A 24,729-nucleotide genomic window follows, 5' to 3' on the forward strand; every position below is an offset into this window, starting at 1 on the left:
ATTCTAATCCAAGCCACACACCCTATGTATCCCATTCCAAATCAAGTTTAATTTACTGACTTCCTTGGGTCCCAACTGAATGACCTACTGGAATCCATGAAGGAGGTCAAAGAATAAGATTGCAGGCCAAAAAAAGAATGTGAAAAACAAATTGACTCCAAAACATAACTTGGTTAAGATATGTCTCTTGTGGAATTCAAATGCTAAAAGATCAAGTCTTCCAACAGGAGCAGCAGCCAAGGGAGAAACATGCATTCACGTTCACTCATCATTTCTTCATTCATTCATTCAACAATTACACATAAACCTGTCCTACTCATGAATTATAACAATAGTAGAGACTTCAGGAGAATATGTTTTCTGCTGTCCAGTTCTGCACTGAAGCCAGTGTCCCTCCCCCCAAATATCCTTTCTGCGTGCTGTGAAATTTGTGAACATAAACTTCACTTTTTATCTGCTTTCATTTTTTTGGTAATTTGTAAGCTGGTAAAAATTTCCCTTTTGATTGTGGCAACCAATAGCTTTTAGATCCTTCTAATCCAAAGGGTTTTAGAACTTCTTCTGAAGTCAAGACTTACCTCTAAAGGATAAAGTCAATTTTGTTTGTTAACAATAGAAAAGCTAATAATGTAATAGCTACATATGGTTTTACAACAATATGTCTCTAATACTGTTACAGCTAATGTTATAAACTTCTACATTATTTTTGACCCTCAAAATTACCCTCATGAAATAGGAGGAGATATTATTATGACCATTTTGTAGATCAGGAACTAGAGGCTCAGGAAGGGGAAACAGCATGTCCAAGGTCACTTAGTAAGCAGTAAATCTAAATCTTAAGACTACCTGATGTTCTTTCTTACTTTTCTTCAACTGAAGTTGAAGGAGGGGGGAAGAGGAACAGGTAAAGGGTCACGAACATCAACAACAATGTATATTGAGAAGTTAAAATAAAAATAAATATAAAAAAAATAAAAATTTTAAAAACTGTATTTACATACTTTTGATACATAGTAAAACATTTAAAAAAATCTATTTAAACCATTTAATACCAAAGAATTTTATAATTAATATTAGATAAAAAGATAGAAGAGTATTTTATTCTGAATACACATGCAACTTTAATTGAATATAACCTTTGGTTATCTAAAATATTCTTACGGGAAAAATTAAAATTTAAACCTTTGTATGCTTTGTGCTAAGTAAGGATTGGGACTGTTATGTAAGAAACATATACAGAATTCCTCCTTATGATTCAGAAGATTGCTGCTTAGTCCTCAGTCTTTGGTTTTACTTTAACAACAGATCATCTGCCCCATTTGGTTTAAAAGCAAAAATTAAACATGTAATAAAACAACACCAGACTACAAATATATCAGACTTCCAAAAATAGAACAAAAATATTCACTAATTAGTTAGAGCATGTCATTTGGTGAACAGGAAATCAGAAAAACTATTTGTCTCCATTTCAGCATTATTTAGTTAGATAACCTTGAGCAAGTCTCTCAAGTTCTGTGTCTCAGTTTTACACACTATTAAGTGGATATAAAAATTGTCCTTTAAATTTTATAAGCGGTACAAAATCATTTATTCTAAAATATTTTATATAATACCTAGTACTAGTTATAAGAATTCTGAAAATAGAAAAAAGCTTATTTCTAGTTTTATCTTAAAAGACAAGGGTTTTTTGTGTGTGTGTTTTTAGCTTTCTTTTTTAGTATCTACAATACTGTGTTCACATTCAGTGAATTCCTTAAATTACTTTCACTGACATACCTTTGGACCATGAATCCAAAGTTATGTAAGCATTTACCCTATTACATAGATAGACTGATTGATTTGCACAAGTTACACTGTAAGTTAGCAGCAGGATCAAAAGTCAAAATCTCTGATCAATATCCTAACCATGCCAGAACCATTAGGTCACATCTCTGCTAACAAGACAGAACTGTGACACCCTGTTTAATATCAAGAGAGTTCTCTAAACTAAACCTTACTTTAGCCATCAGTTTCCTTCAGTTCCAATGCCAAATCTTTTTACCAGATTGGCTTCTTTCTCTTCCTCTATTCATGACTAACAAGCAAAGAAACAGAGAAAAGGTAAGCTGTAAAAAGCACAGCAAAGCATCTGGATAGCCCACAATCTAGAAAAACTTGACTCTGACTAAATGAGTCTTAACTAAATGGATTTCTTTTCTTCAGTTTAGAAAGTGAATTTTCTTCAATCACATAATGAGTCTTTGGATATAACAGGTACAATGTGAGTTTGCAATAATTTTTTTCATTGCCAGAATCACAAAACAAAAATGAGAAAATGCGAAAGTTGGTTTACAAAACAGGAAAGAAAAAACACCTGTGGGAACTCTATCACCAGGACAAAACAGCATAAACCACAAAAATCTTTCAGAAAATGTAGTCTGGTCACTCACTAGGGGAAAAAAGTTTCTACTATTTCTGAATTTAAATGGAGATTAAACTTTATTTCTTATATTCCACAAATCTCATATAATCACAAGTTAATCCATGTTTAAGCTGAGCAGAGCATTGTCCTACAGTTAGTGTATACATCAGATATGTAAGTAAGGTCTAAGAATGGACAAGGATAAGATCCAATATATTTGAGGAGCAAATACAACACAAAGTAATTAGACTGTCTGTGCAATTTCAAATACATGTAATTGGACAAACAAAATATCCATATTCCAGTTAGATTTTTCTAGGTCATAAAACAAACATTACTTTCAAACCTGTACAATTCACCAGGAAAAATGTTTTTGTTCTAGATCCTTTCAAGTGCCCCTGTGGCCTTCTGCCACAATGATAGAAAAATCACCCCTAGTGCCTACACCTATAACTGCCATCCTCTGTTTTCCTGCCTTATAGTGTGCATACCAAATCAATAAAGACTGTTTTGTGTTATACAGGAGCAGGTCAGTAAACAAACAATCTCTCGCTTTCATGTGCTTCGTACTCTGTGCTATCAGGACATATTGGTCACTAGTAACCAGGTTCACTAAAAAAAACAAGTGGAGAAGTAAAGAAACTGACTTGTTGCCAACCCACATGAATTCAAGCGTATACACCCTGTTTGTTTAGTTCCCTTATCAGCTTGGTTAATGATACTGTGTTGGAATATATTTGTTCAGGAGTCCACGCAAAGACATTTCTTAGTAGGAAAACAGGCCCAGGTTGAGAGCCTGGGGATTTGACAGGAAGAGAAGCCTAACTGGGAAAACCTTGAGGTTCTCAAGTAAACTAACTCAAGAAGCTCTTTCTAAAAGAGGTTTGCCTTTACCCAAGGCTTTGTTCAATGTTTCCTGAGTAGCTATAATTTACCAGGGACTGTAGAGATTACATCTGGGTCAACACATATTTCATTCATTTTTAGGACAATTTTGATTTACTTCAATTGGGTTTCTAAGGACAGAGTCTTTCTAGAAAAAGGAGAAACATAAAACCAGGTGGCAGTTTTATTACTAGTCCAGAAGATTCCTCATAACTAGTTTTTTAAATATCAGGACAGACAACCATTATAATCTTCTGAACTTCTTTACTGCTACAAACCACACCACCTAAGAATACATATTGTGTTACACAATTTATATGCATTACCTCATTTTTTCTTCACAATGAGCCAACCAAATTAGATACTATTTTGTCCTAGTTGTAGATGAGGAAATAGTAAAGCAACTTGCCCAAAATCACAAGGTCACACAGGTAGTAGTGGCAGAGCCAGGGTTTGAATTCGAGTAGGTCTAAATTGGAAGCCACCACTTCATTAGGTGGTCCATGTACAAAGAGCCTTAAACGCAGTACTCAGGTGTAATACCATAGTTCATCAGGTGTTGAATATACTATTTTTCTAAATATTCCAGACTATGACTGATACCAATCTTTCCACTCCAATTCCTTCAAAACTTGCCTCAAATGCTAGATCCTAAACAAGTCTCCCCCAGTCCTTTAAGGAACTAACTTCTCCCTCCTCTTTTCTTGTGCACATTCTGTTTTTTAACTATATGTAAGCATTTTTCAGAACAGACACTTGATTCATTTGAGTATGCCTATGGACTCCAGGTGACTCTGATGCAGGGGTAGAAGGACTATCACACTTAAACACTACCTCCAACTGTTGTTTGCAGCACTGAATTGAAATCATGTTCTAATGAGGCAAGGGTAAATAAAAGTTCATTTCTATTCTACTCAAAAAATAATTTTTGTAACTTCCTGTATCTTACGGTTTCATAGTATTTTGTAATCTCTAACCTTTCTTCTTTTTTTTTTTTACTGACCGGTAACGGGAGCGCAACCCTCGGTGTCGCACCCATACCGGGGACCGGCAACGGGATCGCAACCCTCATTGTTGCGCCCACACCGCGCTCAACCAGTGAGCGGGAACCGGTCTCCACATGGGATCCGAACCCTCGGGGGAGTGCCGCCCCTCTCCCAAGCAGCGCACTCTCCAGTGCGCCACCAGGCTGGCCCTAACCTTTCTTCTAAACAGACCCATGTTGCAGACATCTTTCAGTGGCCAGACATCTCAATTTTCAAGTACTGGCAGATATAAAAGCATAGTTCAAAAAGTTTGGGAAAAAATAGAATTAAAGAATCTTCCCATGAGCTTTTTGAAGTGCCCTTGTATAATTCAGTTTACACCATCATGTGACCTCAAGGTAAATAAAACACCACCCTCAGCTTTATTTCTCCTTCTACAAAGAGATAATCAGCTTTTTAAAAGTTAGTCAGGAAGATGTTACACACCCATTTAGACCAAATAAGACAAGCTTCTCAAGTACCCTGAAGAGTGGAAATAGCTCTTAATTGACGTTGTTTTTTATAGTTTTTAAAAATCAAAGTATAGGCTGGAGCTCAGGGGAAGAGGAGGAGAGACCTATGGAATTCATGAAGGTGGGAGAAACTACGATGAAAGAAAAAGCTGCTCTGAGCATTTTGGGCTGCGGCTGCTTTAAGGCTCGAGCTGATGAGCACATGGAGCAGGAGCCGGCAGAAGCTGCAGCTGTGCCCTTCAGATGGAATTACTTGGAGGAAGCAAGAGAGAAGAGGGCCTTGGCGGCCCCCAGGACAGCAAGACCACTAATAGGTGGACCCACACAGGAGCGAGGAACCAGAACAACTGAAAAAAGAGAGCCACTCAGAGGCCAGTGAGTCATCGCAAGGGACCGGCGAAGGGCCCATCCCATGGGCGGTGGGGGAGACGGGCCCACCAGGGGAACACTGGGACACAGCAAGGACAGCTGATCTGCTCCCCAATCAGCACAGGACCACTCAAGGGAGACTGGTCAGGAATGCAGAATTCCATGGGGTGCAATTTGATGAAAAAACTCAGGCCCAGATAAGAGATTCTACAGAACACAGATCCACCGGATCTCTGGAGAGCCGGAAGTACCTATAAGGTCAACCATTAAACCCTGAGCTGCACAAAAAGCCTTCCCTAGGGAAACAGCGGCAAAGTAGCAATTTAAAAAACCACACAGCTCAAGTACTGTTTCCCACAGGAAGTTCCCCCATGTTAGAAGCAAAGGACAAAAAGTTGGTTCCGGCCCAGGCACACCACCAGCACCTTGGGGCCTGCCTAGGAATCAGAGGCTTGAATCCGGTGACCGGACCCCACTCCCATCTCCAGGCAAACTGCACCAGTGCCTCGGGGCCAGCCTGGGGACCTGAAGCATGGAGAAGGGGACTGGACCCCCCTCCCACAGCCAGGGTCACCACGCCAGCAACTTGGGGCCTGCCCAGGGACCTGAGGCAAGGAGAAGGGGACTGGACCTCTCTCCCACAACCAGGCACACTGAGCCAGCACCTTGGGCCCCACCCAGGGAGCCAGGGCATGGAGAAGGGGACTGGACCTCTCTCCCACAACCAGGCACACTGAGCCAGCACCTTGGGCCCCACCCAGGGAGCCAGGTCATGGAGAAGGGGACCGGACCTCCCTCCCACAACCAGGCGCACCAAGCCAGCACCTCAGGGTCCGCCCACGGTCTCAGGGCATGGAAAAGGGGACTGGACCACCTTCCCACAACCAGGCACACCATGCCAGCACCTCAGAGCCCACCCAGGGACCCAAGGCATGGAGAAAGGGACCAGACCTCTCTCCCACAACCAGGCACACCAAGCCAGCGCCTTTGGTACCACCCAGTGACCCGAGGCATGGAGCCAGGAACCAGACCCTCCTCCCACAAGGCACACCATGACAGAACCTCGGGGCCCGCCCAGGGACCTGATGCAAGGAGAAGGGGACTGGATCTCTCTCCCACAACCAGGGACACCGTGCCAGTACCTTGGGGCCTGTCCGACCCAGAGGCATGCAGAAAGTGACTGGACCCTCCTCCCACACTAGGCACAAAATGCCAGCACCTCGGGGCCCACCTGGGTACCCGAGGTATGGAGAAGAGCACCGGACCCTCCTCACACAACCAGGCACACTGTGCCAAATACCTCGGGGCCCACCCAGGGACCCGGGACATGGAGAAGGGGACTGGACCCCTCTCCCACAACCAGGCACATGGCACCAGCACCTTGGGGCCTGCCCAGGGACCAGATGCATGGAGAAGGGGACCAAACACACCCTACAACCAGGCATACCGCCAGTGCCAAGGAACATGCCAAAAACAGCACCTCCATGTGGGTGGCCCACCACAGCCACCACAATAAACATGGCTGCTGCAAAAGCAGCTAGACACCACAGCCACTACACAGTTGGTCCACCAACCACTGGAGTGCATTCACACAAGAAGAGTCACCAGCAGAGACAAAGAAAAAAAGAGGATATCTCTTTCCACAAAACCCATTTCAGAGTGACAGAAGCAGCATCTGCTCTATGATAATATTGGGGGACCTGATCACATCTTTCAGCATTAGACAGATCATCTAGGCAACAAGTTAACAGAGTAACCATTATCTTTCAGAAGGAGAGAAGAAATCTAGGGCAATTAGATGGGGGAATGGGAGGGAATGGGGGAAGGGGAGAGGTTGGACAAGCTGCGTAAAAAATAATTATGATTTGTAACAATATATATGCTAGTAATATTGATTTAATCAACATATCTCAATGTCCAACCCCCAAAATATGTATAATCGATTTTGATTCAATAAATAAAACGAAAAAATAAAAATAAAAATAAAAAATAAAAAGTATAAAAGGCTAAATGCTACTCTAAATTTAAGTGAATCAGGAGTAAATCCCCCAAACTGTATCTAATTCCCCCACGTATGTCCTTCCCAAACAAAATAAATCTTTAGACAAGAATCACAGCAAAAGAATAAAGTATCCTGACCACTGAACTACCAAAAAAAAAAAAGTAAAAGGCTGATGATTACAACCTTAGTGGGAGAGTTTCTCAAGTAACTAGATATGAAGAGCTTGTAAAATACACTGTACTCAGTTCCACCTCAATTGCAGAGCTCAGAAGGAACAAAAAACACAAGGAGATAGTTTTAACTGTGGGTGACTTTGGAAATTTTATGAGCTATAGGAACAGATATTTAGAAATACATTACAAAATTATGAACAGAAATTGTGAACAATTACAAATGCTTCAGATAATAAGAATGTACTGGAAAATGTGGGGTTCTGACCCCTACTGAGGACTTAATAGCATTGGTCATTAAAGATATGACTGTCGGAGAAAAATAAAAATCATAGAACAAATTAAATTAATGGAAACATGGATTTGTGCTCCAAATCCCCAATCATTCCCAATTTCTCAAGATTAGGGGAACAAAGCTATCTTTTCCAAACATCAGACCTATCAGCATGATTTATTATAACACAAACTGTGGCCCACGACATATACTGACATTGTCTCTGTCAAAAAATAAGTGGAAGTTCAATTCTCATCTTTTGGAAAAGACCAAAGAACATTTTCAGGAGCAACCATTCCTCAATCCCGCATCAACATTCTCTCACTGGGCCACTAAGAAATAAAATGGTGTGGACTAGGATTTGTCTTTTCACTCACTGCTATGTTCCTAGTACCTAGAGCAGAGCACAAAGCAAGCAAACAATAAATATTTGTGAACAAATACAAGACGAAAAATACAAGAATTCTAGGCTACAGTTGCTTTCCACATTCTGAGAGACAGTGGACCTTTTTATCTTTTTTCTTTTTTTTTTTTTTTTGGATGGAACTATTGGCAAGAGTAGAGGAAGAATTTTGCCAGTATTAATTACCAGGTAATCCCCTAGGCAATGGCTGCCAGCAAGTGGGCTTTATTCCAAGCACTGCAGAGACTCTTATTGGCTCAGTCAGTCACAAAGCAACTTTACAAACTGCTCCAAGTCATCATCCAACACTCTTTCCTCACCAGGACTGCTCATAACTAGCTGTGAAAATTTATCAAGGACTGGCACCTCAATATAGACCCTCATTCACACTTGATCTTAGCCCAAAGGCTGAGATATTGTCTAATTGCTTCTCATTCAGACATAACTAGACATTCATTCAGACATAACCAGACGTGAAGTGTCTAGTCTCTATCAAAACCTATACTATGAGTATGGGTCAAATTCCAATATCGGGGGAGTGGTGGGAGCACAATTTGGGCTTATTTAACTTATAAAGCTCTGATGTCTTCTCACATCTAACTCAATGAATATCTATTATTTTTACATAGTTACATGGCTACATCCTAATTTGAACACAACTTTTAAGTACTTTTAACTTCTCAAAAAAAAAACCCACTGACTTTTATAATCAGCCTCCTGAGGTTCCCAACAGACATGAATAGATTTAAATTTTCAAAGAAAAATCAAGATATATCTAAGATCTGCCAACCATTTGCACCATTGCACTATTTTCTCCTTTGCAGAAAATCAGTGAGAAAAGGCAGATGAAACAAGCAAATTTCTATCATTTTTGTAAAAATATTCAGTAACAGCACAAGTTGGAAAATGTATTCATGTCCTTATAGACTTCATAGTTAAAAAGAACTCCATAAATGCACTCTGGTTTTTATACCATGTAATAATTTATATGGTTATCAAGGCTTTAATTCTCTACAAACGTAAGGTAGCTCTTGATTCCAGGTTCTGAAAAGGAAATGTACAGATGAGACTGAACGTCTTATAACAAAACACAAGGAAGCTATTGATAGCCAAAAGAATACAGAAGCCAACTTCAAGGGGATCCCACTGGCCAAAATGAAACAATGTGGACATAAAAAATGACTGCAATAGATTAAAGCACATTAAATATACAAAATAAACTCATGACTTACCCTTGAAGGTTGCCAAGATAAAAGTAGTAAATAAAATAATCAACATGATCTTATCTTTCCTGTATTTTGGGAAAACTAAGTAGATGATGAATAAAAGCTCTTCTTTAAAAGAATTCCAACTACTAATGTAAACATAATAATAAAACAACAAAACTATCACTTTACAACACCTAATGATATAATGGATATGGGCAATAATCATCAATGTTTGTCAAAACCATTATATAAAAAGTTGATGGAGAACTTTAAAACAGAGCAATCATGCTCATAGCATCTGAATCTGCTACTCGACATCATTAAAAGTGGGACAACCAGACATTATGTGCCTTCTGATGTGATTCAACAGCAAGTACACACCACCTATTGAATATAATAAAGCCCCTACATCTAACAACTAACAGAAAATTGAGAGTGATAGAGGGACATGTTAAACACCACCACAACGATGCAATAGTCAAATCCAGGACGTGGGAAATTCTACAGAGCAAAGATTTAATTTCTTCCATTTGAAAAATGGCATAAAAATAGGGAGGAAAGAATATAAGTTAAAGACTTAAGAGACATACCAATCAAATGCAATGGATGGCTACCATTTGGATCCTTATTTGAATAAACCAACAGTAAAAGAACAATTATTGAGGTATCTGGAGGAAACTTGAACACAAAGTATTAGATGATGTGGCAGCCGTAAAAATGGACCCCTTAGATCTCCGTCTTTGGGGGAGGGGTGACTGACACTGACAGTTCCAGTTGCTGTGGTCTGAATCTGCCATGGTGTTCAGTTGAGGCCATACTTCCTACTGGCTGCTCCTTGCCAACAAATCAGCACAGCAGCAATTCAGTGGCAGGCCAATTCCTGCAAGATGTGACTACTCAGAGGAGTGGGCACCTTTGGCTTGAGGACTCCCCATCAGTCTTGTTAAAACCTTTTTAGAACTTAACTGTGGATTAAGATTTCCTGCTCAACCATCCTCCTCCGTTCTCTCCTTCACCTGAGTCTGACCAGAGTTCTGACAGCTCTCCCAACCTCCCCCAGTTCCCTTCCCAAATTTCCTCACAAGTGCTTCCCCCCAATAAATCTCTTGCATGTCTACTTCTCAGAGAACCCAAACTAAACAGATATTAAGGAATTAGCATTAATTTTGTGAGATATGATATTGTGGTTATTTTTTTTAAGTCCTTACTATTAGAGATACATAATGAACTATTCACAGGTGAGATGATAGGATAATTGAATTTTAACTTTATTTAAAATACCACAGCAAAAAAAGAAAAACAAAGGGGATAGATAAAATTGGCAAGATATTGATCATGATTTCCTCTACTTTCATGTGTATCTGAAATGTCTATAGTAAGATGTGAAAAATAACTAACCAGTACTCAAGACTGTTCAAGGCATCAAAAACAAGGAAAGTCTGGGAAACTGTCATAGCCAAGAGGAGGCTAAGGAGACATGACTACTAAATGTAATGTGATAGGCATCTTGGATTGTATCCTAGAACAGAAAAAGGACATTAGGAAAAAACTGAGGAAATCTGAATTAAGTAGACTTTAATAAATAATAATGTATCAATACTGGTTCATTAATTGTAACAAATGTGCAACACTAATGTAAGATGTTAACAGAGGAAACAGTATGGTGGTATATGAGAACTCTGTACTGTCTTCATGAAAATTCTGTGAATCTAAATTGTTCTGAAGTTTTTAAAAAGTAAAAAAAAGAAAAATAGCTTAAACAAACTATCTCATCATATAAAAAAAGAATGATCCTGAATCAATAAATATAGTATCTTATCTTTAATCATAGGGATGCAATATCATGGATTTCTCCCCACTGATCAATTAAGCTACAAAGTGCTATTAATCTTCTAAGCTCAGAGAGTAAATTTTGAAGATTCAGCTTCCTTGGGGACTACCCCATAGTGTCCATACAAACAACAACAACAATAAAAAAAAAAAAAAAACCAAAAAACTGTAATTCTGATAAAACATACTTTATTTGTTCCAATCAAGTTTTAAAATTTGGCAAAACTGCATTATTATGAAAACCTTCAGGCAATAATGGAGAATAAACCTTAACACAGAACAACAAAGATTTTATTCCACAGTCTCTTGGACTTGAGAATCTATTTGAGTTCCAAAGATTATAATAAACTAATGGGGTTATGTCAAGCTGCCAATGTCCATGCTGAGGCTTTTCCTGATACAATCTTTTGCAATGTAAGCAACAAGGAAAAGATGAGGTTTTGGGTTTTTTTGTTTGTTTTTACAAACTCATGTTAAATACACAATGTCCAATGTCCAAAAAGAGACACCAAGATCTTTGCTTAAAAATAGAAATGCACAGTGCAGTGGCTTGAAAACTCTGACCTGCATCAGAATACCCGAAGAGCTTTTTAAAATACAGACTGTTGGGCCTCGCCCTCAAAGTTTCCGATTCAGGTGCTGGGTGAGGCCAAAGAATTTGTATTTCTAACAGGTTCCTAAGTGAAGCCAATGCCATTAGTGTGGGGAGCACTGGCAAAATATTTTCAGTAGGACAGTGATTACATCATAAAAGTGAGTATGTCATAGCATGAAGTGCAAAGCTTTGCAGTCAGACTAGCTTTGTGATGTTGAGAAAACTACCCTCCCAAACTGATCACTGCACAAATTTTAAAGAATCAAATAAAATATAAAGCACCTAACACATTGCCTGGCATATACAGCTACTGAATTACTAACCGCTGAATGTTGTTATGCTATAGTAAATTAGGGTTAAAGTTATGCTCAAATTGTTACCTGAGTCACCGTGCTTATTTGAACCTAAGGCATACTTATTGCAAAAGGTAACAAGAAACCTTTAGGCCTCCTATGATCGTAAGTTATCATTTCCAAAGTGTCCACTTATTCATCTCATTAAAATTTTCACTGACTCACTGATTTAATAATAAATACAGTTAATATGAACATGACTGGCATAATTTTACTTTAAATTAGTGTTTATTGTCCTGAGTCATCCATACATTCAACTTTCAATCTGCCAAAGAAAGCTAATAATTTTCAAACTTTCTTAGTATCAGATGAATGTATTCTTATTAAAAGTAATTTACAGATTCTTTAAATGTGGATTTCCTATAACTTTGACTGACAGCTTCATTCAAAACTTTGCACCACAAGAACAATAAGAGAAGTCAAACATCTTTCTATTCATTTTTCTTAATAATTTGCTTCCATAAAGCTAAAATATCCACTGATGATTATCATCTACCTTTGGGTAACCACAGTGAATAGTTCACATTTTACAGGAATGCAAATATTTCTTTGGATAGAAACCTGTAACATGATGTAAAGATTGTGAATTTCATGTCCCACGGTATATCTAAAAAGGGATAGCAACTAACTGATTATAAATGGATTAAGATTACATAGTGAATAATTAAGCACATTTTAACATGAAAACATACGTAACAGTCAAAACCTTTGTTTTCCACATGTATGAAAGTCCAATCTACCTTTCTTAACTGGCTCATATTAATTTTTTTTCATGTTGATTAACTATATGACACAAAGAGAGCTTTCTCGTTTACTTAAAAGCACTTTGATTCAGTCATACAAGTTTTTTGAAAAAGACAGTAAAATTATGGATTGGTCCAGGATTAAGAGGGAAGTTTTGCTTTCTCGCTTCCTTTTTAACTTCTTTTGGTTAGATATCAAATTAAAATGGATTGTAAAAGATATTACAACCAGTTCTTTCCCTTTAACATGAAGGTCCATCACTACATAATTCTTTCCAAGAGTTGGCCAAGAATAAAATGTTACCTTCTGTAGAGATGAAAAATAAAAACTAGAGGAATGAGATTAAGAAAATATGTAGGTACTTTACAGCTGCTGATAGTACTGTGTACACACATACATGCACACACACAGAGTAAATATAGGAGAAAAAATAGGGATATGATGAATTCTAAGATAAAGGGGGTTTCAGTTTCATTTAAGACTATGGGACCTTGCAAAATTTTTTCAATAGGCTTTCTAATGGAATATGTTCTTATATAAGGACTTGAGGCCTTATCTAAACAGACTGACTTCAGGATGCTTGTTCACTTGTTAGACATGTATGACATTAATGAGAAGATTTAGAGTTCTAGAAGTAAAGAAGACTGATTAGGTTGTGCAGGTGTATAAAGAATGACACATTAGATGAAAGGTTATATAAACCATTTACTAAAAAAACAAAGACCAAATTTTTACATTCCCAGACCCCTATTTATCTTTAAAAGATCTGAAATTCTTTGAATACCATCATATTTAATTTATAATAGTTCCAATAGTAAGTTAAGAAATTATTTGTGTAGTTTAAAACACAAAGACAATTAAAGATTTTTAGTCAAGTTGAACATTTGTGCACTTGCTCACTTATTCAAGAAGCCCCACCATTAATGTATTCAGATCTTAACACTAAATTTTTGTTTCTTAAAACATTATTCCTTAAAATAATACCAAATAAGGATTTTAAAAGTCCTATATACTGTTTCAGTAACAGTCACATTAGCTAATTAGATTATTAACATTATCCTTTAACTTCAAAAGTAAAAGTCAGGGTCAGAATTTAACTGGTAGTACAGGAAGGAAAAAAATAATCAGTGTTGAAAAATAAATGAAAACTTACTTTTTTATTAAGCATTTATTATTTTTTACATGCAAAGCATATTAAAAGTGAATCTATATTAAGTTGACTATTCCACAATGAAAAACTATGTAGTGGGAATGATCAAAGCTCTCTACACAGTAACAATGTTCAATAAATTATCCACATGTTTTTCCACGAATATTTGATTACCTAAATTAGCTGACTTTTCAACAAAACAGTATGTTTTAGCTTTCATATGGTCTTTGCTCGTAGCAGCAGCCAAATACTACTTAAATTGAGAAGAAAAACATAAGAATAAAAGCCCTGAATAGCATAGCCCTATCTTTCCAGAAACAAGTTCACCAAAAAAGTAGCATACACCTATTAGGTATCCAGAGGGGAAAACAAAACAAAACACCGGTACTTAATCAACGTCTATCAAGTGATCACCAATAACATTCTATTATTACCAGACCGACTGCCAACAGGTGAACTGTAGATCAGAGTAGACAAATACCTAAAAGCAAACCAGTAATCGATGAGGCATACAGAAATACTAACTTGACATCACATTTGAATACCATCAACAGTTTGGTGTATTTGACATACACTGAATTTTTTTCACTTCATTACTGCTATAAATCCCTTTAAAATGTTCTTTCACTAATGCATATTATCTTTAAAAATATGGTAAGATACTTCCTAATGTGCATCAGTTCTTTCACTCCACTTTTCAGTAACTACTGCAACAAATTAAACAGTACCTATTAATTACATCTAAAAGACAATGGATGGTTAACTAATACAAAAAAGTACTTTTGAATGAACTATTCATATTAGGTGAATGCTAGCTAAGATTGCATTTTGTGCTACTGACATGCACTACATAGATTGTAGACTGCTAGATGGAAGAATTGGTCCATGTCCACTTATTATACCTATAATAGTATACCCAGTTGACTAATAAAGATTGGCTGAAATCGGTATGAAATTTAATGCAACCCCCACATACATATTCCTCTCACGTACTCACACAATTATTTTTTGGGGGGATGAGGATGTGACTTTAACATGCTGTGAGATTCTAGCTAAGTAAAATAAAAACAATATGGGCTCAGGTTTTCTTGGGTTATGGTTCAAGTCTTTAAACTGAAAATGAAACAGCCACTTCTACACATCAAGGAGAAACTTAGCGTGGGAGAAGGTGCCTTTGTTTATGCACCTGATGAGCAAACTATTCGTTGTCTTATTAGTATTATGCTCACAGGTTAATGGAACAACAGAAGAAAAGAATTACACTAGTTCTCAGTTAAGTAGTGTAAGTTATAATCCTAACTGATGGGATGCCCTTTATTTATGACAGCATAATTCCAATGCAAAAGAAGTCAAGCTTTATTCTTACATATTAGGATTGGTTCACACACAACATGAGAATGTTTAGCACTAACTTTAACATGTGATTTTAAAGTTCTGATTCCTGAATGCTAGTTCTTTCTCACTTAATATATTCTCTCCAGTGAAAAACTGGTGTGTTTGGTTTCTTATATCAGAAGAATGAAAATATATGTCTAAATCCTTTAATAGGTTATTAACAAAATCATGAATAGTTATTAAATAAGTGCCAATACTGCATGGAACCATGGAACTTACTAGTCACTGACTCCAAAATCATACGACTATTTAAAAAAAAGAAAAGAAAGAAGAAAAATGACTATCCCTGTACTTGTGAATATTGTCCAGGACATCAGATCAATGATCAAAGCTACGGTCTTCGCTGTTTTGACTTATGATGTTGAACATATGGATGCTTCTATGGCATTGATTTGAATTGTTTTCAACAAAATATTAGTGGACTCGAAAATCTTATATTTTAATTTCTAATTATAAAAATCCAAATTAATCCAGAAAAACCACATATAACCGTGGTAGGTTTTTCACCTTAAAAATACATTGTTTCTACTACAATTAAAATGTTTAAAGATACTACATTGCTTCATGTACCTGCCCCGATACTTAATTTTCTACATTTTAAACTACTTGAATAAGTGTGACAGTGCTAATCTACTATATTTAGTATATCCCTTAGATCTTAGAAATACAAGCCTTTCCCTTCCTCTCTAATGGTAACTACCACACAATAAAATTACCAACAATTCTAGAAAAATGAACTAAAGATTACTACAATAATTTTCAAGTTAATTCATACCAGAAGTCAGAGAGGCAAGTCATGTTCATTTTAAAGATAATAAAATGAAGTACTGTTTCGAAAATGATCTCATAAACACATTAGAACTTTGGATGTGCTTTATTATGCCATAAATTCCCAGGAGATATAAGAAATAATATTTCTGAGTAGGACTAATAATTTCACAAATACTAGCATTTTATTGACAATAGCCAAGTTTTCTAGGGTAGTGCACATGTACTTGAACTACCTTTTTAAAATCTCAACAGTTTTTATAAATTTTAAGGGGAAACTGTAGCAGATCCTACTTTATTTTTCAATAGTTAGTGTAAATATCTGTATGTGAAATAAATACACATTTTAGGGAGGTGGGAAAAGGACTGTATGTGAAATGCTTTGCCTAAATTGTCAGGTTCCTGTATTTGCACTTGATATCATTATGCTAAAAAAGCAAAAATCATTGCTGGAAATGTTCCCAATAAACTGAAGAAAGGAAAAATTTTGAAACAGCTCAGGCTTTAAAAACATTAATAACTGATACAATTTTAAAAAGTAAAATAAAAAGTTCTTTTATCTACATATGAATTAGACAATTGGAAGTAATTTTTTTACCAAAAAAACAACATACTAATATATTTTAAAGTTAATGTTGATAGCATTTTCACAACATCCAAAGTGTGGATGAGGAACTAGGCAATAAGATTACTTCTGCCACATGCTTAATGGTAACTAAAGAGAGATGAGTACCTCACAACCAAAGGAGGTGACAAGGCCTGGAATAACACCTTTACACGTGGGTGGCAGATCACTACTGCCATGCTGGGGAAAAGTCCCAAGAATGAAGCCCTTATGAACTAATTCTGCACCTATATACCAGATTTGGTAATCTAACATTGAACTTTTTGTGAGCAGTGAATATATATCTATATGGACATAGGAAAACTGCCCTGGACACCAGTTTAATTATTAAATAAAAGGGGAAAACGCTGGTACCTAAAATTATGTCAATTCCAGGGTCATCAATGGAATACAGGAGTAAACACACAACAGCAGCTATTTCCAAACCAGGTTATGATCAGAATCATCACATGATGAGCTTTAAAATGCTCAAGTGCAGGGTCTCAACATAAACCTATCTAGAAGCTACAGTCAGGGAATTCTTTTCAAGTTCCTCCAGTGATTCTGATGAGCAGCCAAGCTCGAAACTTCTAAAGTGGGGTTGGGTGAAAGACAATCTAGCTAAATGCAGAGATTTTTAGAATTCAATATCTAATACTTATTATCATTTACTCCACATTTTCCCCAACTATTTCACTTTCCTTATTTTTCTAATAGTGAATAATGAAGGGGCTTGGCAAGTGAAAGAAAAAGGGTAAGACATCCGAAGTGGATTTTACTATGTTTGAGCCACTTTTGTATATTAATTGTATAAAAGGATACCAGTACCACTGTTTGAGATTCAGCTATCAGGCAGACATTTCTTAATGTTACTATATTTTAAAGGGGAGGTTTTCTTACTCAACATAAAAATGTAATATAAAACAAACCTAAATACTAATGATATTTAATTGAAGAAAAAATTTGTATAACTTCAAAAATAATTGTTTTAAAAATTTCAATGTTAGAAAACCCCTTACATTTTAGATAAGGGAATATTCTCTCATGAGAAAAACTGTATCACAGTGTTATTTTCCAATTCAGAAATTAGATGAAATACTTTGGTACTATTTCTGCTTATGTGCTATTTTGTTAATATGGTATAAATGTTTTAAGTGTGGATAAATATTTTGGTTTTGATTTTAATGCACATAATATAATAAAAATATGAATTTTTTCTTATATACTGAAATTGTACACATTTTCCAGGCCTGAAGGACAAACAACTTTTTAAATATCTAATATTCACTGATAAACCTTGAAACAATCAAAAAGGTAGTACCTAAATAAGAAATTTTACATTTTAAAATGTATGTTTTTAGAAGTTAAGTCATTTTAAATTTTTTCAATAATCAAACCCCAAATAGTAAATTTTCATTTACTATAGCACAATTCAAGTATTCTCTTAAATTTATATTTAGCCAACTAGAACATGATATTATTGACTTTTTATAATAGCTTTCCTTTTAAAAGATTACTGTTACACAAAATAGTGTGACTCTATTATTCTAAATTGTTTAGAATAAGTGGAAAGAACAAATGACAGTAGACAAAGGCCTTTATAAGTAAGTCATCAACACATATAAGGTTACACACATCAGTAATAAGGCATTTGTAAGTAACTCCCCAAAAGTACTTGAATTCATGTAAACAAAGACTATGTATATTTCTTTAGGGAGAAAATGCACTACCATAGATAAAATATACTCAAACAGTTGTGACTTTAAACCATATATTATTTGAATACCACACAAAACCAAAAGAGGCATTACCTATCATCTTAATAACTGAAAGACGTCAATCATGAAATAAAAGGTTGATACTTTTTTGAAACTAATAAAGAAAAAGAAATATATTGAAAATAAACATCCATCCGTTTTCCAGAAATAAATACACATACTAAGTTATTTTAACATATTGCAGCACAGGAATATTGTCCTAGCATCGACCATAACATTCAATCAGTAGTTTTAAAATGTTTTTTCCACACTGAGCCTTGAAATCTTCTACCTTGTCAGCTGCCCAACAACTTTCAAAAGAGTTTTATTTTCCTGCTTTAGTTGTTCATTTTCATCTTCTATATCATCTAGGTCCTTAAGGGGAAAAAAGGAAAATAATACTTTAAAAATATTTAAAATTTTTCTTAAGGAGATAAAAATACTTTTAAAAATATAAATTCACAGATAATTCATATAATCAATTAATTATGAAATGGGGGAAAGTTCTAAAAATAACTTTAGATGAAACATATTCCACCTAAAGTAAGCATCCATCACTTGGCTCTTCATTGTTATCACAAGTATGAAGGCCAACTCTTATCAAATCTCAGTTTTTCAAGAGAAGTCAAAAGTCAGGATTTTTAAATTGTGAATCTTCCAATTTTTAATAATTGTAACTAACTTAATTTTTTTTTGTTGTTAAAAACAAATTCCATGCCCCTTTCCCCAAGTTGAGAGCTAAACAAAATACATATGCAGACCATATGTGGTATTGGGCCCCAGGTTGCAACCTTGTGTCAAATTGGGCATCAAAACGTACAGGTGCAAATTCTGGATGTACTCCTACCAGTCTGTGTGATCTTTAAAGGGGTACATTTGAGAATGAGATTCTGGGGAGGTGACAGAACTGGCGCATACAGAAAAGAGTATCTGAGGCACAAAGAGGATCTAGTTCAATTTGTATGCTGGGCGTCTTCATGATGTTTTGACTGAGAGAAATGTTTTAGAGCTTTAAAAAAAAAAAAATCTAAAGCCACTAAACTAGCTATTCGCTCTCCAGCTTTAGAAGTATATGTTCCCTCTATTAATACTAGTCCCAAATATACAACCATCTGGGTAATACTAAAACAATCCACTGTAAGTTTTAGTTACAAAAAACATTATTTCAAGGCAGATTAGTTAATTGTTAGAAAAGCAGACATTTGGGCCGGCCCGGTGGCGCACTGCTATAGTGCGCCGCTTGGGAAGCGCGGTGGCGCTCCCGCCGAGGGTTCGGATCCCACATACAGACCGGTTCCTGCTCACTGGCTGAGCGAGGCGCGGGAGCAACACCGAGGGTTGCGATCCCGTTGCCGGTCCCGGTCCGGTACGGGGGCGACACTGAGGGTTGCAATCCATTGCCGGACACGGAAAAAGACAAAAAGCAAAAAAAAAAAAAAAAACTAACATTCAAAAAAATATTTGACAGGAGATAGGAAAATTGCATCACATGGTAGTTCTATGTTTACATTGCAGTTTAAAATACTAAAACTTGATACAATCAATTTGAATCACAAGTGTGCTATAGGGTAACAGCATTCTGATAAATTTAGTTTACTGCCTTTGGACTATTATGTAAATTATTTTAAAAGTTACAAAATTAGAATTTGTATTTATTCACAAATTAAATGTATGATGCTGGGAAACTAAACTGTTGAAACAACAATAAAAATATAGGATTCCTAAAATTACCACAACTGAGATCTACCTAAGATTCAGAATTAAATGATAAAGCACATTTACGTATCATTACTAGATTATAAATTCTGTAAGGGCAGGAGTTTTACTATTCGTTTTAATGCCCACAGTGCCTAAGACAGTGCAAATACATGATGGACATCAAAAAATTTGCAGAATTTCTTAAATCAAACTCCAGCACCAACATAGGAATGCTTGTGTTGGAACCAGGATGAAAGGCAGTCTATGAAGAGTAGAAAGACATACAAGTAGGACTATCAAATATGAAGTCAAATACTGGCTCAGAAGATTACTATATATGACCTTAAGCAAGTTAAACTCTGAGCTTCACTGTCCTCATTTATTATCTGGGCTTAATGCCTTCCAGCTTTATTAGAACAGTTCCACACATAATGAAGACTATTTTCTCTCTTTCACGAGTTAAGATTGGATTGGGGATCTGTTCTTTTTCCCTGCTGCAAACTTATTTCCTCCATCTTATCTAAAGCCCTCTAAAAAGCAAAATTATGGAATCTCTTCTCACTATCATCACCTAAGTATGACCTAGCACTAATACCTGCTTATTAAGCAGCAAGTAAATTCTGGGGCTAAAAACAAAAAGAAGAGTATACAGGTTGAGATAATGCTAAACCTAAAGTTGGGGATGCATTATGTATAACTGGAGAAAAAAGTGGTAAAAAATACACACAAAGACATCTGGAATTTCTTACAGTAATAATGTACCAATTTTAGTTCTTTACTGAGGCAACTCTGCACCAGTGCCTTTTTATGTATGGTGGTGACCAAGCTGCCTCTCACCTCCAGACTCTAATAAAACACAGAACAAACACATTCATAAGTCTGTCCGCAAAAGAATATTAGATGAGTTAAACTGGTTATTGCCCAGAAGACATCAGTTTATGGAATGACATGAGGTTCTTACCACTATGAGTTACTATCTCACTAAAACTAGAATAAAATGAATAATGCAATTAAATAATTTCTTCATATTTATGTATATTCATGCAACTGCCCCCCCAAAAGGAAAGGAAACCCTAAAACTGAAATATGTGAAATACTTACTCTATTTAACAAGTCAATCTCTTCTTTGAGTTTTCCAATCATTTCCTCTTTATCTTGCATCAGTCTCACAAGTCTTAGGTTTTCTTGCCTTTCTCTTACTACTTCCTGGTAAATATAATTACAAAACATTAACAGGGAAGTTATTGGTTATTTACAATCTTCATAAACAGCATACATTTGCCAAGTGTGGTAAAGTATCTTAGATACATGAAGATTTCCAATGCATTCCTTAAGATACTTGGTGAAGGAACAAAGAACCCACCTCAGAAAAGAATCAGAAAATGAGAATATAAGAGCTGTAAGGTATATTCCTGATTAAACCCATGTTTACACAAGTCTTTAACAAATACTAATAGACTCAATGACTTACCTTCTTTAGCTTATCACCACCATTAGTTATGAACTATGTTGGTATTTTTTTATGGGTAATGCTTTATTTGAGAAAATTCAAAATTATTAAAAATACAAAGTTTAAGTAAAAGAAATGGCTCATGGAAAATTCTACACAGAAAAACAATGATCCTTAATTTTACTACTGGCTCTGCCAGTTAACTGACAATAGATAAAAAGAAGGAACTAAAATGGATTACTGATTTTTAAACTTTTTTTCTTTAAACATTGCAATACTCTTTTCAAAGAAATCTTATTTAGAATCCAGGATCTTGGGGTGGGTCAGCCACGTTGTGGGCAAAAGGGAGGCAGAGCTGAAAAGGCCTCACCCAGAACTTGGCTTCTTTCCTTCTAACTCTCAGAGAAAGCAGCCACCCATATCAATCAGCTGCTGCCAAACCTAGAAACTCAGTCCAAACTCCTGTATAACTCCAGAAGCCTTGCTGAGAACTCCCTTGAAAACCATTAGATTATGTGTTCCCTAAAACTTCCAACTTAAATCCACAAAATAACGGTTCCCTGTAGAAACTATTGTTTAAAGCTTAGATGTGACCTAAAATAACTGTAATCTTATTAAACAGAAACAAATTTTAAAATTAAATCTTTACTTAAAACAATCCTTATATCACAGGGAATGATTTTGGTTCAGTAAAACAAAAACATATTGTCAACAATCAGAAAGTAATTTAGCACCATTATCAATTTTAGGAGTTGAATGTCTATGGAGCAAATCTGACACTCTATGGTTAATAAATTTATGCCAATATTCATTTGAGTTCTTCTCAAATATACTTCTAAACAGGATTATTCTTACACAAAATTGTTTCAAACACTAAAGATGGGCCTAACTCAGAACCCAGTGGAAAGTCTACAATAACAATCTATTCAAACAATGTAATAAATACACAATAGTATATATTGCCAGTTCAAACCTATAATCACATCAAAGACAAATACTATTTTCAATATATTAGCAATAACACTTGGCAGAATAGGAGTATCCATTAAATATTAAGGAATACAAGAATTGGCTCTATTTCTAAGGTTTTAGCATCAACAGAACTGGATAAAAAAATATGAAGGAAATCAGAAAATGCCTAGCCCATTATGTATCTAGAAACTCTGTACTAAAGAAAGTGATTGCTAGCTGCTATTTGACTATACAAGGGGACTTTGAAAAGTTCATAGAAAGATTTGTGTTATCTTTTAATTCTATTTTCCATGAACTTTTTGATGTACCCTGATCGAAGTACTTTCGAAAAGTTTGTGGAATAATAGAATTAAAAGATAATACAAATCTTTCCATGAACATTTCGAAGTACTCTTGTATTTGAAAATACCCATTAACATTCATATTTCCCATGAGTGCCCCTCATTCTTTTCCCTTTTTTTCAGCACTATCTCTCCCCTACAAATTTCAATTTGTTTCCTCTCTCACTCAGCTGCTATGAAACTGAAAAAAGAATACTAATAATATATTAATTTTATCATAGTAAATAATATGTAATTCATACCTTTTCAAGATCTTCAATTTTCTTTTCCAATGTGCTACTTGAGACCAAATTACCTGGAACATTTGCATCCCTGTTATATCTACTGAACCCACTTCTATCCATTCGGAGATATCTACCTGAAGCATCTTCTTCAGAAGCAGCAGTTGTGCTATGTAAATAAAAATACACATTTTATAAAGATCTTTAGTACTCAACAAGAAAGATGCCAAGAATATTTTCTATGTAGCCTAAACATTTAACATTACCTGAGGACATATGGTTATGGTAGCCAACTTATTTACAACTATAGAAGTTAATCATTACTCCAACACAATGAAAAAAATGTAAAAGGAACATTAATTTTTTTAATCAATATCTACTGAGTCACTGCTAAGTACTGGCTAGACATTGTTCTGGTTACTAAAGATCTGACACAGACATTGGATTCTGCCCTACATAGAACTTTCAGTTTAACAGAGAATATAACCAATTATAATAAAGCAAGATGACCTTTACAATACAATGAGAACTATGACAGGGTCGATCTCCTAGAATATTTGTGAAGAACAACTTTCCTTTCTTTTTTCCTTTTTAAAAATTCTACAGTCCTAGTCAAGATGGCAGAATAGACGTTCCCCAGCATCACTCTCTCCCACAAATCAACCGATTTACAACTATAAAAATGTAACAACAGCAAAGTTGGGGCCGCTGGAGCTCGGGGGAAGAGGAGCAGAGACCTCCCGAGTTCATGTAGGGGGAGAAGCCACGATAAGAGAAAGAAAAAACTGCTCAGAGAGTTTCAGGCCATGACCGCTTTAATGCTAGAACTGCTGAGCACACAGAGCAGGAGCCGGCAGAAGCTGCAGCTGTACCCTTCAGATGGAGTTGCTTGGAGACGGCAGGGGAGAAGAGGGCCTTGGTGGCCCCCAGGACAGCAATACCACTAATATGGTTCCTGTGGACCCACAAAGGAGTCAGGAGCCAGAACAGCTGAAGAAGGGGAGCCATTCAGAGGCTGGTGAGTCATTGCAAGGGACCGGTGCAGGCCCGTCCCATGGGAAGTGTTTGCAGCACAGGTGGTGGGGGAGACAGGCCCACTGGGAGAACACTGGAACACAGCAAGGGCAGCCGATCTGCCCCTCAATCAGCACAGAACCACTAAGAAGAGACTGGCCGAGAATGCAGAATTGCATGGGGTGCAGTTTGATGAAAAGATTCAGGCCCAGATCAGAGTTTCTACACAACCCAGGTGCACCATGTCTCTGTAGAGCCGGAAGGACCTATAAGTTCAACCATTAAACCCTGAGCTGCACAAAAAGCCTTCCCTAGGCAAACAGCAGCAAAGCAGCAATTTAGCTCAACCACACAGCTCAAGTACTAGTTCCCACAGGAAGTTCCCTCATTTTAGAAGTAAAGGACAAAAAATTAGCTCCGGACCAGACTCCCGTGCCCACATCCAGGCACACTAACAGTGCCTCGGGGCCCCACCCTGGGTTCCAGGGCATGAAACCGGGACCAGACCCCCCTTCCACAACCAGGCATACCACCAGCACCAAGGAGTATGCCAAAAACATCACCTCCATGTGGGTGGCCCACCACAGACACCACAGTAACCACAGCAGCTGCAAAGTGGCTAGACAT

General features: G+C 36.5%; 1 protein-coding gene across 1 annotated transcript in view; it reads right to left on the minus strand.

The window, feature by feature from the left end:
• Window positions 1–16,132: 16,132 nt before the first annotated feature.
• The window catches only part of PAWR (PRKC, apoptosis, WT1, regulator), a gene marked incomplete at its 5' end in the record, with an annotated part of 110,014 nt that continues 101,417 nt past the window's right edge, over window positions 16,133–24,729 (minus strand). The window contains 3 exons of the mRNA XM_008566492.1: window positions 16,133–18,781; window positions 21,206–21,310; window positions 23,110–23,257. Of these exons, the coding sequence (XP_008564714.1) occupies window positions 18,695–18,781; window positions 21,206–21,310; window positions 23,110–23,257 (340 nt within the window). The remainder of the gene's footprint in view (window positions 18,782–21,205; window positions 21,311–23,109; window positions 23,258–24,729) is intronic.

Source organism: Galeopterus variegatus, unplaced genomic scaffold (assembly GCF_000696425.1).
Source record: "Galeopterus variegatus unplaced genomic scaffold, G_variegatus-3.0.2 Scaffold246, whole genome shotgun sequence".
NCBI classification, from domain to species: Eukaryota; Metazoa; Chordata; class Mammalia; order Dermoptera; family Cynocephalidae; genus Galeopterus; species Galeopterus variegatus.